Source organism: Erythrolamprus reginae, chromosome 2 (assembly GCF_031021105.1).
Source record: "Erythrolamprus reginae isolate rEryReg1 chromosome 2, rEryReg1.hap1, whole genome shotgun sequence".
Classification (NCBI taxonomy): Eukaryota; Metazoa; Chordata; class Lepidosauria; order Squamata; family Dipsadidae; genus Erythrolamprus; species Erythrolamprus reginae.
In genome coordinates, this window is record NC_091951.1 from 135,664,636 (window position 1) to 135,683,206 (window position 18,571).

The window sequence follows — 18,571 nt, forward strand, 5'->3', positions numbered from 1 at the left end:
TTATTTCAGAATGTGAAAACTTATTTGAATGCTTATTGTTAATTTCCATTAATATTGCTGCCCGACACATAGTGAACTGATCCAGGATTTGTTAGCACAGCCCCTGAAGCACCAAGAAATAGCCTCCCCAGATGCCAACCGCAGAATTTGCTTTTTAAAAAATAAAAGATATATATATATTTTAAAAAAAAAATATATGGCCAGAATTTCACATATTGTATTTTTTGGATTATAAGATGCACCACAGTATAAGACACACCTTAGATTTTGGAGAGGAAAATAGGGAAAAGATATTGCTTACCAGATATTAATCTAGCTAGCATCCTTAGTCTGGTCAGCTTCAGCACATTATCTTCTCACCTTATTCAGAGAGAGTAACAGTGAAAGACCTTGCAAGCTGGTAAGAGCTAATGGCATTGTTACCACCTGGTTAGGGCTGGAAAGAAACATTACACTCCAATCCATTACACTCCATCTTGAAGCTAATAGCCTACTTTCCAATAAACAATTTAATTTCAGAAAATAAATATCCTGTAATCTACAACTCTTACACTGTAAAAACAGTTGGACCACTCAACTTGACCGAGGTAATCCAATTGATGCGATCTATATCGACTTTTGCAAAGCCTTTGACTCAGTTGTCCATGACAAACTTCTTCTGAAACTCAAATCCTACCGCATCTCTGGATTACTACACAATTGGTTAACAGCATTCCTATATAACAGACAACAAGTGGTCAAAATAGGAAGTACCACTTCTCTTCCTGCTCCTGTTAACAGTGGTGTCCCCCAAGGTAGTGTTTTAGGACCCACACTATTCATACTATACATAAACGATCTTTGCGATTGCATCACTAACAATTGTGTTGTCTTTGCAGACAATGTCAAACTATTTAATACCACCGACAATGCTGCTACCCTTCAAAAAGACCTTGACCACGTAGCAGAATGGTCTAAAACCTGGCAACCTCAAATCTCCACCACTAAATGCAATGTCTTACACATTGGTAAAAAGAATCAGAATACTAAATATAAACTTGGAGGAATTGAACTTATTGATAACTCTCAATCTGTCAAAGATCTTGGAGTACTCATATCCAATGACCTAAGTCCTAGAGCCCACTGTAACAACATTGCCAAAAAGGCTTTAAGAGTTGTTAACCTAATCTTTCGCAGCTTCTTCTCTGGTAATTTTCTCCCTTGTGGGGTGCCTCAGGGGTCGGTCCTCTCCCCCCTGCTATTTAATATCTACATGAAACCGCTGGGTGAGATCATCCAAGGGCATGGGGTGAGGTATCATCAATATGCCGATGATACCCAGTTGTACATCTCCACCCCATGTCCAGTCAACGAAGCAGTGGAAGTGATGTGCCGGTGCCTGGAGGCTGTTGGGGCCTGGATGGGTGTCAACAAACTCAAACTCAACCCAGACAAGACGGAGTGGCTGTGGGTCTTGCCTCCCAAAGACAATTCTATCTGTCCGTCCATTACCCTGGGGGGGGAATTATTGACCCCCTCAGAGAGGGTCCGCAACTTGGGCGTCCTCCTCGATCCACAGCTCACATTAGAAAAACACCTTTCAGCTGTGGCGAGGGGGGCGTTTGCCCAGGTTCGCCTGGTGCGCCAGTTGCGGCCCTATTTGGACCGGGAGTCATTGCTCACAGTCACTCATGCCCTCATCACCTCGAGGCTCGACTACTGTAACGCTCTCTACATGGGGCTACCTTTGAAAAGTGTTCGGAAACTTCAGATCGTGCAGAATGCAGCTGCGAGAGCAATTATGGGCTTCTCCAAGTATGCCCATATCACTCCAACACTCCGCAGTCTGCATTGGCTGCCGATCAGTTTCCGGCCACAATTCAAAGTGTTGGTTATGACCTATAAAGCCCTTCATGGCACCGGACCAGAATATCTTCGGGACCGCCTCCTGCCGCACGAATCCCAGCGACCGGTTAGGTCCCACAGAGTTGGCCTTCTCCGGGTCCCGTCGACTAAACAATGTCGTCTGGCGGGACCCAGGGGAAGAGCCTTCTCTGTGGGGGCCCCGACCCTCTGGAACCAACTCCCCCCTGAGATTAGGATTGCCCCCACCCTCCCTGCCTTTCGTAAACTCCTTAAGACCCACCTTTGCCATCAGGCATGGGGGAACTAAAACACCTCCCCCTTGCCCATGTTGTTTTGTTGATTGATTGACTGTGTGCCTGTTTTATATATACTGCTTTTTATGAGATTATTAATTTCAATTGGAACTGGATGGGTGGGCATTGGATTTGGTATTGTGTACTGTACTGTTTTTTATTATTGTTGTGAGCCGCCCCGAGTTTGCGGAGAGGGGCGGCATATAAATCCAATAAACCTAAACCTAAACCTAAACTGCTAACAAGAGTTTACAAAACATTTGTCAGACCAATCCTAGAATATAGCTCACCTGTATGGAACCCACATTGCATATCTGACATCAACACAATTGAGAGAGTCCAGAAATATTTCACAAGAAGAGTCCTTCATTCCTCTTCTCACAACAAAATACCTTACTCCGCCAGACTTGAAATTCTTGATTTAGACAACTTACAACTCCGTCGTCTCCGTTCCAACTTAATTATAGTTCATAAAATCATATGCCAAAATGTCCTACCTGTTAACGACCACTTCACCTTCAACTGCAACAACACACGAGCACGAAATCGATTTAAACTAAATGTCAACTGCTCCAAACTTGACTGCAAAAAATACGACTTCAGCAACAGAGTAATCAACACCTGGAATGTGATTCTGTGGTTTCTACTCCTAACCCCCAAACCTTTAACCTTAGACTATCTACAATTAACCTCTACCCCTTTCTAAGCTGTCTGTAAGGAGCGTGCCTAAGCGCACCACTGTGCCTACCATCCCGTCCCTGTCCTATTATCTTCTTTTGTTACTTTTTATCATTACTTATCTAATGTTTAATTTGTACAAATTATCACCCTATAATTATTTGACAAATAAAATAAATAAATAAATATATAAATAAATAAATAAAATTTGGAGCAAGTAGAGCAATGAAAAAAAAAACCTGCAAAGACTTAGGGCTTGGAAAACATTATTCGGAGAGAGTAACAATGAAAGATCTTGCAAGCAGGTAAAAGCTCGGAAAATCGTTAGCACCTACTTAGGGCTGGGAGGGGGAAGCTTCAAAAAAGCTACATTCAAAGTATAAGAGGCACCAAAATTTTCAGCTTCTTTTAGGGAGGAAAAGGGTGCGTCTTATACTCTGAAAAATATAGTAGGTGGTTGGGTTTGGTTTTGGTTTTTACATTCTTGCATGATCTCAGAAGAAGATAATCATCTGGAACTTAAGGATTTCAGTTCTACTACTCCCAGGGAGGGAGATCACCATAGTTTTATGAAAGGAGAGACATTTTTAAAAGTATTGTTTTGATTTCTTGGCTCTGGTCTTCTCATGTGAGATTCCATGAATGTATTGTTGAGTTCTGTTCCAGTCTTTTCAAAAACCATGTAACGAGTGACCATTGTAAAATCATATAGCAATTATTAGCTAGCATTTGCTTCTTATATTTGGGAGAAGTGTTGTTTATTCAGAAGATTTAGAAGACATTTATTTTTAATTTTATTAACCAAATTTAGAAACTGCCCATTTATTAACACATATCCGCCTTAAAATAATAAATAACATTCAGCAGAAGTAAATAATACATCCATTACAGCCATCTGTTCTATTAAGAAACCTCGAAGAAATTAATGTTTAACTTTCCTTAAATATGTAATTGCTAACTAATCTGCAATAAAAACTTTGTTAAAGTTCAGCTTAAAATAGTTCTCTATTCATTCTCTCCACATTATGGACAATTTTATAAAGATCCTCCTCCTTTTTTCTCTTAAAGAAAAAATCCAAACTATTTATGTACTTATTTTTAAGATATTTTTAAAAAGTCTTTCAGTTTTCTAAATCCAGGTTGATGAGCAGCAATAAGAACATAATAGCCCTATCAAACTACAGTTTCATCTAATTATCTATGCTGTGTGGCAGCTGTTCCTCTCAGTTGCAGATTTTAAAACTTTCCCAGTTTTACCCTTATTTATTTCTGGTAAATCCAAGATTTTTAGGAATTAAGGATATATTGATGCAATTTTCTTGGCTTTCTGCAATATCAATCTACCACTGGAAGTCTGTTACCAAGAATGCCATTCAAATTACATCTATAGATAGATGAGAAAGTGTTTCTTTGTACCAACCTCAGCCTTATTATTCCAAATAGGAAATGCTTGAATCCAAGGTAGTAGTAGTAGTAGTAGTAGTAGTAGTAGTAGTAGTAGTAGTAGCAGCAGTAGTAGTAGTAATAATAACAATAATAATAATAATAATAATAATTTATTAGGTTTGTATGCCACCCCTCTCCAAGGACTTGGAGCGGCTCACAACAACAATAGCAATACAATACAAATCTAATGTTAAAAGACAAAGTTAAGAAACCCACTATCATTAAAAAACAGACAAGCTACACAATCGCACCACACTCAAGTCCTACTAGTCAGAAGGGGGGACATCAATCCCCCCTTGCCTGGCGACATAAATGGCTCTTCAACATCTTGCGGAAGGTGAGGAGGGGGGACAGTTCGAACCTCCGGGGTGAGTTTATTCCAGAGGGCCAGGGCCACCACAGAGAAGGCTCTTCCCCTAGGTCCCGCCAGATGACATTGTTTAGTCAACAGGACCCGGAGAAGGCCAACTCTGTGGGACCCTAATCGGCCACTGGGATTCATGCAACAGAAGGTGGTCCCATAAAGATAAGGATACTCATTTTTGGATTTGGCCATCTTTTCTGAAAAATCCATCTGTAATCTCTTCCATGAACCTGTTATTCTTTGTCACATTGGTATTTTTTTAAAATCTATTTTGGCCTTCAGTCATGTATAACACAATATGAACATTCTCCTCTCCTTCTTGGACCATTTCTCTGAATCTACCCATCCCTCATTTTCATTAAGATTTCTTCCTTTGATGTGCCCAAGAATGTACATACAAATCTAATTAATAAGTAAATAAGTAAGTGAATGAGTGAGTGAGTAAGTAAGTAAGTAAGTAAGTAAATAAAATATTTATTTATCTATCTATCTATCTATCATCTATTACATTTGTATGCCACCCCTCTCCAAGGACTCGGGGCATCTGACAACATATCAAAACAATATACAATATATATATCTAAAAAAATCCAATTAATATAGCTAAAAACTTAGAAACATAGAAACATAGAAACATAGAAGTCTGACGGCAGAAAAAGACCTCATGGTCCATCTAGTCTGCCCTTACACTATTTTCTGTATTTTATCTTAGGATGGATATATGTTTATCCCAGGCGTGTTTAAATTCAGTTACTGTGTATTTATCTACCACATCTGCTGGAAGTTTGTTCCAAGGATCTACTACTCTTTCAGTAAAATAATATTTTCTCATGTTGCTTTTGATCTTTCCCCCAACTAATTTCAGATTGTGTCCCCTTGTTCTTGTGTTCACTTTCCTATTAAAAACACTTCCCTCCTGGACCTTGTTTAACCCTTTAATATATTTAAATGTTTCGATCATGTCCCCCCTTTTCCTTCTGTCCTCCAGACTATACAGATTGAGTTCATTAAGTCTTTCCTGATACGTTTTATGCTTAAGACCTTCCACCATTCTTGTAGCCCGTCTTTGGACCCGTTCAATTTTGTCAATATCTTTTTGTAGGTGAGGTCTCCAGAACTGAACACAGTATTCCAAATGTGGTCTCACCAGCATTCTATATAGTGGGATCATAATCTCCCTCTTCCTGCTTGTTATACCTCTAGCTATGCAGCCAAGCATCCTACTTGCTTTCCCTACCGCCTGACTGCACTGTTCACCCATTTTGAGACTGTCAGAAATCACTACCCCTAAATCCTTTTCTTTTGAAGTATTTGCTAACACAGAACTGCCAATACAATACTCAGATTGAGGATTCCTTTTCCCAAGTGCATTATTTTACATTTGGAAACATTAAACTGCAGTTTCCATTGCTTAGACCATTTATCTAGTAAAGCTAAATCATTTACCATATTACAGACGCCTCCAGGAATATCAACCCTATTGCACACTTTAGAGTCATCGGCAAATAGGCAAACCTTCCCTACCAAACCTTCCCCTATGTCACTCACAAATATATTAAAAAGAATAGGACCCAGAACAGATCCTTGTGGCACATCCTTGTGGCCATGAACTTCACACAGCAAGAGATACTTCCTCAACACTCCGTGGCTTGCATTGGCTGCCGATCAGTTTCCAGTCACAATTCAAAGTGTTGGTCATGACTTTTAAAGCCCTACATGGCTTTGGACCAGACTACCTCCGGAACCGCCTGCTACCGCACGAATCCCAGGGACCGATAAGGTCCCACAGAGTTGGCCTTCTCCGGGTCCCATCGACTAAACAATGTCGTTTGGCGGGCTCCAGGGGAAGAGCTTTCTCTGTGGTGGCCTCGGCCCTCTGGAACCAACTCCCCCCGGAAATTGCCCCCACCTTCCCTGTCTTTCGTAAACTACTCAAGACTCATTTATACCACCAGGCATGGGGGAGTTGAGATATTCCTTCCCCCTAGGCCATTACAAGTTATGCATGGTATGTCTATGTGTATGTTTGGTTTTATAATAAGGGTTTTTAGTTGTTTTATTATTGGATTGTCACATGCTGTTTTTATCATTGTTGTTAGCCGCCCCGAGTCTACGGAGAGGGGCGGCATACAAATCCAATACATTATTATTATTATTATTATTATTATTATTATTATTATTATTATTATTATTATTATTATACTACACTCGTAGTATGGGGCTAGGGTCTAATGGCCCCAAGCCTGGTGGCACAGATAGGTCTTTAAAATTTTACGGAAGGTTAGGAGGGTGGGGACAGTGCAAATCTCTGGGGGGAGGTGATTTCATTGGCCCGGGGCCCCCACAGAGAAGGCTCTAGTTGATAATGTCTATATGCCCACAGGTTGAATCAGGGATCTTTTGACTTCAAAGTATGTCCTTTGCAACACACTTGCAGACCTCTTTTTTTTCCCCTCCAGGATTTATGTCGTAATTTGAAAAGGGATTGTTTTTAGAGACTTTTCTTTGCTTCTCTGAGCTTCCTCCAGAGAAGATATTAATAGATTCTCTGTGAGATACAATTCTTTCCAAAACCTTTGAAATTGAGAGATAGTCAACATCTCTGGAAATCATGCCTATACTTTAAACATGTATTCCAAAAAAATACCCTGAAAATGTATGTTTGCATGGCTAGGGGGGTATCTGAAGTTTGATTTCTTGTAATCCCTAAATTCTTTATATTCATAAAATAATTTTATCTTTATGCACCTGGAAGGCCATGAAACCAAAGCTATGTTGAATAACAGAGGTCCTCGTTATAAACGCAGCAAGATAGAACAACAGATGAACATGGATATCTTCTTCTGTGTGGGACTGCTATTCATCATGTGTCTCATTGGAGCATTAGGTATGGAACAGTGATAAAAACGTAGTCTATTATTTGTGAATGTCTTTTTGTAACATGGGGCACTTGGATAGACTTTTCTAAAGATGAGATCAATGCTGCCCTTTTACAGAGGGAAGAAACGCTCACAGGTAGCACCTGTAGAAATTTTCTTGGTGTGTATGTGTTCTCACATTGTATGCACTAGGCCTTTTGAGCTTTGCTATTATTCTTTCTATTTTTTCTGTTATCTTTTTATTGTGAAAAGGGTGGAAATGGGTGCAGGGAGTCAGATGGCACAATGGCTCAGCGGTTAAAACACTGAGCTTGTCAGCTGGAAAGCAGAAAGCCTGTGTTGGAGACCTGGCCATTGCATGAGCACTCTCTTCAACTAGTTTCCACCCACCCAAAATTTTGAAAGCATGCAAATGCAAATTGATCAATAGGTACCACTTTGGTGGAGAGGAAACAGCACTCCACAATGTTGGCCATCTTTGGCCAACAGTGCTGTCCAAATTTCTTTGGACAGCACTGGCTCATGGCTTTGAAACAGAGAGGAGTACCTCCCCCTACAGTCAGCTATAACTAGCAGAATAAAATCTGATGGACTCCTTTCCTTCTTTTCCTTTCTATTGTGCAATGAGTGTAGGACTCTGGCTGCAAGTTACAAGAAAAGAGTCATAATGGCCTTGAGGAATTTTTTTTTGCCTGTCCTTGCTAGTCTTTTCACTGTGGAGCCTATAATAAGCTTATGAGAAACACTTTGAAAACAACAGCACTAAAGCCCATTCAATATGGATAGAAATTTGGATGTAGAGAAAAAGTTCACTGCTAAAATTAATAATTCATTATTGTAAATTCCCTAGATGGTACCAATCACTTTCAATAAGAAGCAAAAGACAAGACTGCTCTCTTAGCAATTGCAGAGATTGTGTCCTAATGTGGCCAGGATTTGCAAGGACGTCAAATTCTAATGAAAACAAGTCCACCAAGACTCTACAAATAAATATTTGGCAGAAGAAGCAAATGTTCCTATAATTGTGTCCCAATTTCTAAGTGTCAGTCTGCAAGTGAGTTGCAAAATGCTCCACTGGAAGATTTAGCATTTAATTTCTTTTGTGTAGTGAGAGCCTTTGAGGAAAGTGGCATGACATGCCTGTAATCTGTTGAATTAGCCAGACAAAAAGAGCTGAACTATCTAGAAATGAAGAACCCTAACTATGCAGCAGCTCAATTTTCTTTTTCTTTTCATCTCATTTTAACAAAATGGGAATTTCAGGTTATAGTCTTTGGTTTAATCTAGGATCGCAACCGGATCAGTTTTATAGGATGGGAATGTAGTATGTCTTCCTTTTTCGGGGGGGGGGGGGTAGATCAAAGATGGAAAAGTGAACTGTAAACAAGTTTAGTCTTAATCTTTGTTAGTGTTAAAACTGGGGAACATTTCATGATCTATTTCTCACACTTCCCAGGAGTGCCCTGCAAGTATTTATTTTTGAAATACATTTCATTATAAAAGGAGATGGGTAGAAAACGATTTTTAGTTTTAGTTTTTTGCTTTTTGGTGTTCTTTCCCTGAGGCTTTAATGTTACACTTAAATACACTCTGATTGTATTTCATTTAAATGGAAACTCATTCTAATGAAAAAGTTGGATGCTGATATCTATTAATAATCTCCTGTTTCATTTCATACAAAATCCAATTTTGTATACTTAGGAACAGCAGTGTGTTTTTTAACTGTTCATTAGATAATGGCCTATAAACTAGTGCCACATCCAAATGCTTGAAGTGGAATTAGCTGTTACAGCTTACAGTTGTGGAGCTAATAGCCCAAGATGGGTACAACAAAACAAGGAGGGGGTGGGTGTCTTTTCATATTGAATTATTACAGAGTAATGAACCAATTCCTTGTCTATTACCTAACACATTACCCCAGTGAATTTCTGTTTATGCAAAATGATATTTCTTCCCTTTTCTGTGCATCTCGTTAGATCCTTCCTGCAGAAGGTCCTGCTCTGAATTTGTGTGGGCAGGGGAGGATTAATGAGGAGGGATAGAAAAAAGAGGAGGGAAATTCATACCAGCTATCAAATGTTGGTCCCTCCATGTAACATATAGTATAGTAACAGTTGAATACAATCCTGTTATATTTTATTTTAATATGTTTGCCTCCCTCTTCACAACTCCCTGCATATGCTCCACTGAGTTGATTGTCTCAAATATTTTGTATTTGAATGCAGGTCAAAGTATTTGGAATGGAAGTTTTCTCACACACCCCTTATTTATCATCCCAGACATAAATGGCAACTACCTTGCTCCAGCTCTTGCAGGTTTCTACACATTCCTGACAATGATCATCCTTTTACAGGTGGGGAAAAATCATTTTTTAATGAATGAGAAAGGGAAGTTTAAGGTTGTGTGTTGACCCTGGATTACAGTGATCCCCCGATCATTGCGAGGGTTCCGTTCCAGGACCCCTAGCAATGATCGGGTTTTCGCGAAGTAGCGCTGCGGAAGTAAAAACACCATCTGCGCATGCAGCGAGGAGCCGAAGATTGGGGTTTCCCCGCCGCCCACGCAAACTCCTCGCTGCTGCCGCGCCCGCCGCTTGTCCGCTGCCTGCCTGCCCACGCGCCCGGCCTTCGCCCGGCCACCCGCCGTTCGCTCGCTGCTCGCCCGGCCACCCGGGTTCGTTTGGCTTCGGAACATGCCGGCGGCGATGTTTTAAAACAGCCGCGCGGCTTCCCAACTGAGTCCCGAAGTCAAAGGCGAACTTCCGCGTTTGGCTTCGGGACTCAGTTGGGAAGCCGCGCGGCTGTTTTAAAACATCGCCGCCAGCATGTCCCGAAGCCAAACGAACCCGAGTGGCCGGGCGAGCAGCGAGCGAACGGCGGGTGGCCGGGCGAAGGGCGGGCGAACGGCGGGCGAGCCGGGCGAACGGCGGGCGAGCGGGTGCTGGGGGGGCTTCTCGCCCTCTCGCCAGCAAGAGGAGACCCAGGGAAGCCGCCCAGCAGCTGATCTGCCCGGCGCCATCTACGCATGCGTACCCATAGAAAAAAAGGGCGCGCATGCGCAGATGGTGTTTGTACTTCCGGGTTTAAAAATCGCCATATAGCCGTTTCGCAATGATCGGGATCGTAATACCCGGGGGATCACTGTACATCTAAATTACTGTATAGGGATCTTTCTTCCAAAGAAACACAGAAACAGAACAGTCAAGCAGCTAAATGATGAGCTAAGTGTGAACCCCAATTCACATCCTATCTCAGCGTTGAACTCAAGGGACACCCTTGGACAAGTGTCTTGTAGCTTGCAGTGGCGGAAAATAAAGTACTGATGAATCTTGTTTGGTTGATAAGAATCAGATAAACATTCCTGGAATGTAAATAATTTTTTCCCTTTGCATAAAGACAGATGCAAAAAATGTGTTGAGTAGCTCTGCTTTCCCGGTTGCTTGTCACCTTCTTGCCACTTTCTCCCTGCTATGGACCAATTGTCTTTTTTCTTGATTTTAATATGTTGGAAGAAGCTTTTTTTGTTACTTTTTACTTTTGTCACAAGTCTTTGTTCATTGTGAGCCTTAGCTTTCCTCACTTCATCTTTACAGGCTCCGGCTATTTGCTGGTATTCTGCCTTAGTTATTTCCTTTTCTTTCCACTTTTTATAGTTGTCCTTTTTGTCTTTCAATTTGTCAGAGAGTTCTTTATGCAGCCATGCTGGTTTCTTTTGAGACCTATTATTTTTCTTCTTCATTGGTATTGTGCTACTCTGGGCTTTTATAATCTCACTTTTCAAAATTTCCCAAGCTTCTTGAGTTGTTTTCCCCTTGAGGTTCTCATCCATGAAATCTTTCCCAAGATATTCTCTCTAAGTTTATTGAAATCAGCTCTCTTAAAGTCCAAGATTCTAGTTTGACTTTGTTCTACTGTTTGTGTTTGCATAATGTTGAATTCCAATATTGCATGATCACTGGCCCCCAGGGTTCCTGTAGCTTCAACACTTTCTATCATTTCATCTCTGTTAGTGAGTATTAAGTCCAATATGGCTGATCCCCTTGTTCCCTTCTCTACTTTTGGGGTAACAAAGTTGTTTGCTAGGTTTGTTCTGAACCTGTTGGATCTTCCACTTGGTGCAGAGTTTATCTCCCAGTTGATGCCAGGGTGTTTAAAATCCCCCATTACCAGTGATAGGCTCCTATGGGTACAGTCAGGTATGCAGAACCAGTAGAAAAATTTTGGTCAGATACACAGAACCGGTAGGAAAAAAATGAATTTTTTTAAAAAAAATTCCCTTCTGGGCTCTGGGTGTTTTTCCTATCACAGTAAATGAGATTTAAGGTTTATAGGTAATTTTAGAAGAGCTATGCGGGCGGGCGGGCAAGCAGGCAGGCGGGAGGGTGTGTGTGTGTGTGTGTGTGTGTATACACATACAGTTTATATAGTAGATAATGTATATTTTTGTGTGCCTGTGTGTAATATGTATGTACACATATGGCATATATGCATAGAATTAAATAGTATATTTTGGATGTTCAGTAATAGTAAATAGATAGGGAAATTGTATCTTTTTGAGGCGAGGAGAGGCCAGGCACCATAACCCTAACCGAAACCCTTGACATGCGTGACGTCAAGTTGGTCACCTTTAAGCCAGTCACATGACCTTTAAGCCACCCACGGATCACATGATCATGAAGCCACTCCCACCTGGTCATGTGGCCAGCAAGCCACACCAACAAAATAAGCCATGCCCATAATGTGGTAGTAAAAAAATTTGCAGCCCTTCACTACTCATTACTGTTGTGATGTGCTTCCTATAAACCTTAGTTAGCTGACTAGCAAAAAGTTCATTTACTTCCTCTGTATGATTGGGTGGCCTATAGTATAGACCTATGGCAATGTCATTTTGCCCCCCCCTTCCTTTAATATTGTTCCAAATGCAGTCAAGATGATTTTCATTATTAATGTGCTCTATATGAAAGAGCTGTAAAAAAAAGGCTGCATTATTCTTTCAGTCAATGAAAGGTTGAGAGAAATGTCTCAGTATTAATACTGAAACTTCAAAAAGCATCTCATTGTTTTCGTGATAATCTTTCAATGTGACTTTAGATGTGGAATGAAGAATATTTTGTAGCCTTGCTTGGACTACACTTTTTAAAAGTGTCCTTTCTGGTAACCAAGGAAGACAGAGAATGGCTTAAAATTTATGAGGATTCTGGTTTGGTTTCCAATTGAACCTGTATATATGTAGCCCCAACTAAAAGCCCCAACTAAATATTATTATTTTTGCTGGAAGCTGGATGGGAAATTGCATCAACAATTTTTAGCATTTCTATATTGTAATCCTGCTATGTGGGAGAGGAAATAGAACAACAAAAAGAAAAAAAGCCTGAGCTTTTATAACTGAGAATAATTTAGAGTCAGGCAACATCAGATCAAATCAAATTGTACACATAAATACATATACAATTGTTTTATTATTTATGGACATTGTCATTCCTACTTTCTGTCATGCAGAAGGAAGTTAGCATAAAAACTAGGAAAGGAAACTGATCCTGGCTCAGGGTTAAAAGTTAAAGCAGCTCACAAAATTTGAAGTTGGGTATCAAGCTGAAGCTGCCCTGTTATAACATAAATCATTGCCATTTTATCTGTCTGAATTTTATTCCTTGTCTCAACCTGCAAATTTGTTTACAGGACAAAAATTCAAGTTTGTATGGGTAACAGTAGGATTTAGAGAAGCAGTGTGAGAAAATATTATTTTATTGAAATAGTAGTAGCTGTTTGGAATAAACTTCCAGCAGACGTGGTTAGTAAATCCACAGTAACTGAATTTAAACATGCCTGGGGTAAACATATATCCATCCTAAGATAAAATACGTGAAATAGTACAAGGGCAGACTAGATGGACCATGAAGTCTTTTTCTGCCGTCAGTCTTCTATGTTTCTATGTTTCTATTTGTGTATAATGCAAATAGAGTTCAAGAAAGAAATTTGATTTAGAAGATCTACCCAGAATTTGCAAATTCCTATTTTCACCTAATGAAACAGATTTCTGAGGATGCAAGACTATTCAGAGTGAGTGTTAGACATGATCTAGGAGCTGCAAGAAATTGGTCATATTTTATTTGATTTGATTTGATTTATCAAACATGTACAAGATAGCATGTATTGATATCTATGTAAACATAATCAAAGTAGGTACAGGTAAATTAGGACAATTAGGACAGTAGGACAGGAATGGTAGGCACAATGGTGCACTTATGCGCACCCATTACAGACCTCTTAGGAATGCAGTTGAGGTCAACTGTAGACAGTCTAAGGATAAAGTTTTTGGGATTTAGGAAACCATAAAATTGAGTAGTGTATTCCAGGCATTGACCACTTTACTGAAGTCATATTTTCTGTAATTGAGTTTGCAGCGGTTTACATTGAGTTTGAATCTATTCTGTCCTCGTGTATTGTTGCAGTTAAAGCTGAAGTATTCATTGACAGAAAGAATATTATGGCAGATGATTTCATGAACTATACAGTATTTAGATCATAATGTAGGTGATGTAGCTCTAAGCTATCTAAGCCGAAAATTTCAAGTCTAGTAGAATAAGATATTCTGCTGGGTGCAGAGGAGTGGAGGACTCTTCTTGTGAAATATTTCTGGACTCTCTCAATTGTATTAATATCCAAAATGCAGTGTGGGTTCCATATAGGTAAGCTTTTATTCAAGTATTGGTCTAACAAATGTTTTGTATGCTCTGGTTAGCAGTGTAAATATTGCCAGAGAAATATATTTACAAGGTGGTCCAATTTTAGAGTAAAAATAGTAGACTAAATCCAATATAAATCCATATTATTGTCCATTACAACTTTCCAGAAAAATCCCATTGTAATCTATTTTTATATATTGTTACTATAACTATATAGTGTCACGATAGATTCATTTATTATACTTGAATGTCACTCTTTTAAAAATGGTTCTCGTAGGGACTAGCAGAAAAGTTAAAAATAGCAACTGTAAAAACAGTAATATTATTACAATGTACCATTAAATCTTCGGAACCGCCATCTGCTGCACGAATCCCAGCGACCAATTAGGTCCCACAGAGTTGGCCTTCTCTAGTTCCCGTCGACAAAACAATGCTGTCTGGCGGGCCCCAGGGTAAAAGCCTTCTCTGTGGCGGCCCCGGTCCTCTGGAACCAACTCCCCCCAGAGATTAGAATTACCCTCACCCTCCTTGCCTTTCGTAAGCTATTAAAGATCCACCTATGTCGTCAGGCATGGGGAAGCTGAGCCCCTGGGTTATATTATTTATGTATGATATGAGTGTGTTGTATGGTTTTTAAATAATGAGTTTTAGACTTCTTTTAATGTAGTAGATTTGTTACATTGTTGTTACTATTGTGAGCCACCCCGAGTCTTCAGAGAGGGGCGGCATACAAATCTAATTAATAAATAAATAAATAAAATCTGAAAGTTAAATTTAAAAACAATATCAAGTAGAGAATAAAAACCAAGTTCTAAAACAGCTATAAATATTACAGTAAAGTTTACCAGCTCAATAAAAGCCATTAGTTTCCTGACCTCTGTAGAGCTTCAGAATGGCTGAGACAAAGACAATGGAATGGTGCATACTCTGTAGATTTTCCTCCAACTCTGAGGGGCAATAAAGACTTTAGAGCCATGGTATGCGTGCAGAGGTGGCATGCAGAACCCTTCTGTGGGCACATGCACTGTCACCAGCTGCTCTTTCGTATTCTAGCGCACACAGTCATGCCAGCCAGCTGGTCTTTATCAGAACCCAGGAGAGCAACTGGCCACCACGTGCATGCACACCAGCCAGTTGCTCTCTTCCAGGTTCCAGCAAATGCGTTCCAGTTTCGGCACTCAGTGCCTTAAAGGTTAGCCGTCACTGCTTTAGAGTAAGACATGGGAGATGTTATTGAAATTTCTGTGAAAACTTCTTGTAGCAGTCATTGTTAATGTCAAGAAAAGAAACAGAAAATTACCCAGCAAAAGAATTTCTAACATGATGAGAAATGTCTTCTTTCAGATCTTAATTCCTATCTCCCTCTATATATCGATTGAACTAGTCAAGTTGGGCCAAGTTTTCTTAATCCATAATGATATTGACTTGTATAATGAAGAGCAAGATTTGCCCATACAGTGCCGAGCACTCAATATTACTGAAGACCTGGGACAAGTTCAGTATGTCTTCTCTGACAAAACAGGGACACTGACGGAGAACAAGATGGTATTTCGAAGATGTACAATTAATGGGAAAGAATTTTCACATCTGGAAAATGGTAAGGTTTGTGTGCTTGCTCTTAAATACTAAATTAATCTGAATGTAACAATTGCCGGAGGAGAAAAAAAATCCACCTCAAATATGAAATACAAATGTCCTGCAGCTTTCTGGAAGTTGAGACTACAGGATACAAATGCACCATGTGTACATTTATCTATGGAGAAGTTTCTCACAAAGTAAACCCTTTGTAATTCCAGTCCCTTATAAAACAGAAGGGTGCAAAAGGATATTTTGAAATAAATGCTGGTAATTTGCACCTCTGTGAAAACCAGGAGCTTATATGGGGAGAAACTGAACCAAGATTAGCTTCAGCTTTAAACAAATATACGATATTCATCCAGCATTTATTTTGGAAATGTGAGGGAACCCCATCTCAGCTCTGGGGATTTCCTAGTTTTTTGCTTCACTACTAATTGTATGGGAGTGCCCACAAACACCTAATTGTAAGGAAAGGAGTGGCAGAACCTGAGGGTGGAATTAAAAGCCTAAAATCTCTATGTAGCCACAAGCAAGCCCTCTTGAATTCCATTCAGCCTTATCTAACTCCTAGAGGACCTGAATTCCTAGTAGTGCTAATCATTAGTTGAGCCTATTCCTGTGCATAAGCATAAGTAGAATAAATCAGTTTAATTAGACCTTCATGTGTGATCTTTCACACCTGACTCCCATTCCCTTTAAGTAAAGTGATCAGACGTCCCGCCTTCAGTGGGACAATCCCGCTTTTGAACGATTTTTCCCACATCTGGCAGCAGTTCAAAAATGTCCCGATTTTGGAACTGGTTTCCCCCTCCCAGTCCCGAAAGTTTGCAAAAAGTTTGGAGCAAACGTACGCAGAGCCCTTCCAGGAAGGCGCTGAACTTCCACCCTTTGGCTATGGAGGCAGCCTCTCCCGCAGTTGCAGCGCCCCAGCTGGCTTCCCTGGTGGCAGAGGCAGGTGAACTTTGGGGCCCGGCGGCATCAGGTGAGCTTTGCAGCTCTCGGGTGGCAGGAAGGGCTTGGGTCCAAGGTGGGCCTGCAAGGGCAGCAGGGCTGGGCAGCTCTAGTGGGTGCAGGGCAGTGGCACCGGGCAGTAGCTGTGGGGCGGCGGCGTGGCAGTGAGCTGCAAGCAGGAGCTCCAGGGCAGAGGCACCTCCGTCCTAGCCCAGCCAGCAGGCCAGTGCCAGCCCTGAGCCCCTGCCCAGCACAGCACCAGCTTGTACGGCATCCAGCAACACGTCCAGCTGCCGTTGTCGGTGCCTCTGCCCTGGAGCTCCCACTCACAGCTGACCACCCCACTACCGTCCCACGGCTATTGCCCAGTGCCGCTGCTGCCAACGTCCTCCCACCCCTACTTCAACCCCTGTACGTGGTGTATGAGAGAGAAAGAGAGTGATAGCGAGAGAGAGAGAGAGCAAGAGAGAGCGGGGAAGAGAGAAAAAGAGAGAAAAAGAGAGAGTGGGGAAGAGAAAGAGAGAAAGGAAGAAAGGAAGAGAGAGAGAAAAAAGAGAGGAAGGAAGAGAGAGAAAGAGATAGTCAGAGAGCAAGAGAGAAAAATATTTTTTTGCGAAATTGTTTTTTGCAAAATTGTTTTTTGCGAAAAAGTTTAGCTCTCCCCCTCCCCAATGGAGTCCCTCTTTCCGAATCTTAAAATCTTGTCACTTTACTTTAAGACTTAATTCCTGCCCCACAGGTGAATTGTAGGACTGCCTCTCTCCCCCATTGTTTCTTCTGCCCCTCCAGAACTAATAGATGGGTCACCTTTCGCAGGACTTTCAAGAGGAAAACATGGTTTCCCACTAAGACTCATGTGGAGTAGATGGATGAGCATAACTGGCTTAAAGTGAGCCTTGGGATATGTGGGGACTTGGTGCTGGGTCTTCCTAGCTCAAATCCAACATTTTAACCAATACACTTTCTTGGCTCTTTTTATCTCTCATAGCTAAACGCTTGGATTCATACAAAGAAATTGATTCAGAGTATGAAGACTGGAAAAAACATTTCAGCCTCCCTTCCAAAGTTGGAGAAACAACCACAGCAACACAGAGAAACAATGCTAGGCCTTTGCAAAGATGTCATAGTGCTCGGCCCCATTTTCAGGGACATACAAGGAAAAAATATCAGGGTCTGTGGGGAATTGCTCCGTCGCAGGTGGCATTCAGCAGCACTCTTGTAAGTATGACCTTTCACTTCTAATTATAAAACCATAGTACTGCAGCTGGCTAAGGGAAACTGGGATAGTGTCTCAGCTGTAACTGTAAGAAACTGAGGATAATATTGAGCTGTTCAATGGGTGCCAAAGTCGCCAGGCAAAATTTTCTCAGAGATCCTATGATTATGTATACATTTTGGAGTAACCCTTTGGAGATTAGTAATAGGCAAGATGTGGGATATGCAGTATTTTGTCTTATTTGGGAGGGACATATTGTCCCCTCTCTGACTTTTTAAAATTTATTTTTTATGGGTTTTTTTAAAAAGATAACCGAAAAAGTGAGAGAGTCCAAAGATAGTTACAATGCAAATACGCATTAAAATCTACATATTAAAAAATGCTGTTTTTTTTTAAATGAATTTTTCTATTGTATTTTTCTCCCTCTTAACAAGAGATTAGCTGAACTTGAGACTTCAGAGCAAAGCACATTTCTACATTGAGTCCTAGTGAGCAATAATAATACAAGTAAATTTCAGCTTTACAAACAAGACATACCTAGCCTAAAATTCTTAGAGGTATAACAGCAATTTCTGTTTTAAAGATCTTATCTGGAATAATAATCAGTCAGGAATAATAAGGAGGTAAAAGGAATAA

General features: G+C 40.6%; 1 protein-coding gene across 1 annotated transcript in view; it reads left to right on the forward strand.

Moving 5' to 3' along the window:
• Positions 1–18,571, forward strand: part of ATP10B (ATPase phospholipid transporting 10B (putative)) — a 120,994-nt gene that overhangs the window by 62,219 nt on the left and 40,204 nt on the right. Inside the window, 4 exon segments of the mRNA XM_070739482.1 lie at positions 7,382–7,513; positions 9,731–9,858; positions 15,535–15,787; positions 17,708–17,937. Of these exon segments, the coding sequence (XP_070595583.1) occupies positions 7,382–7,513; positions 9,731–9,858; positions 15,535–15,787; positions 17,708–17,937 (743 nt within the window).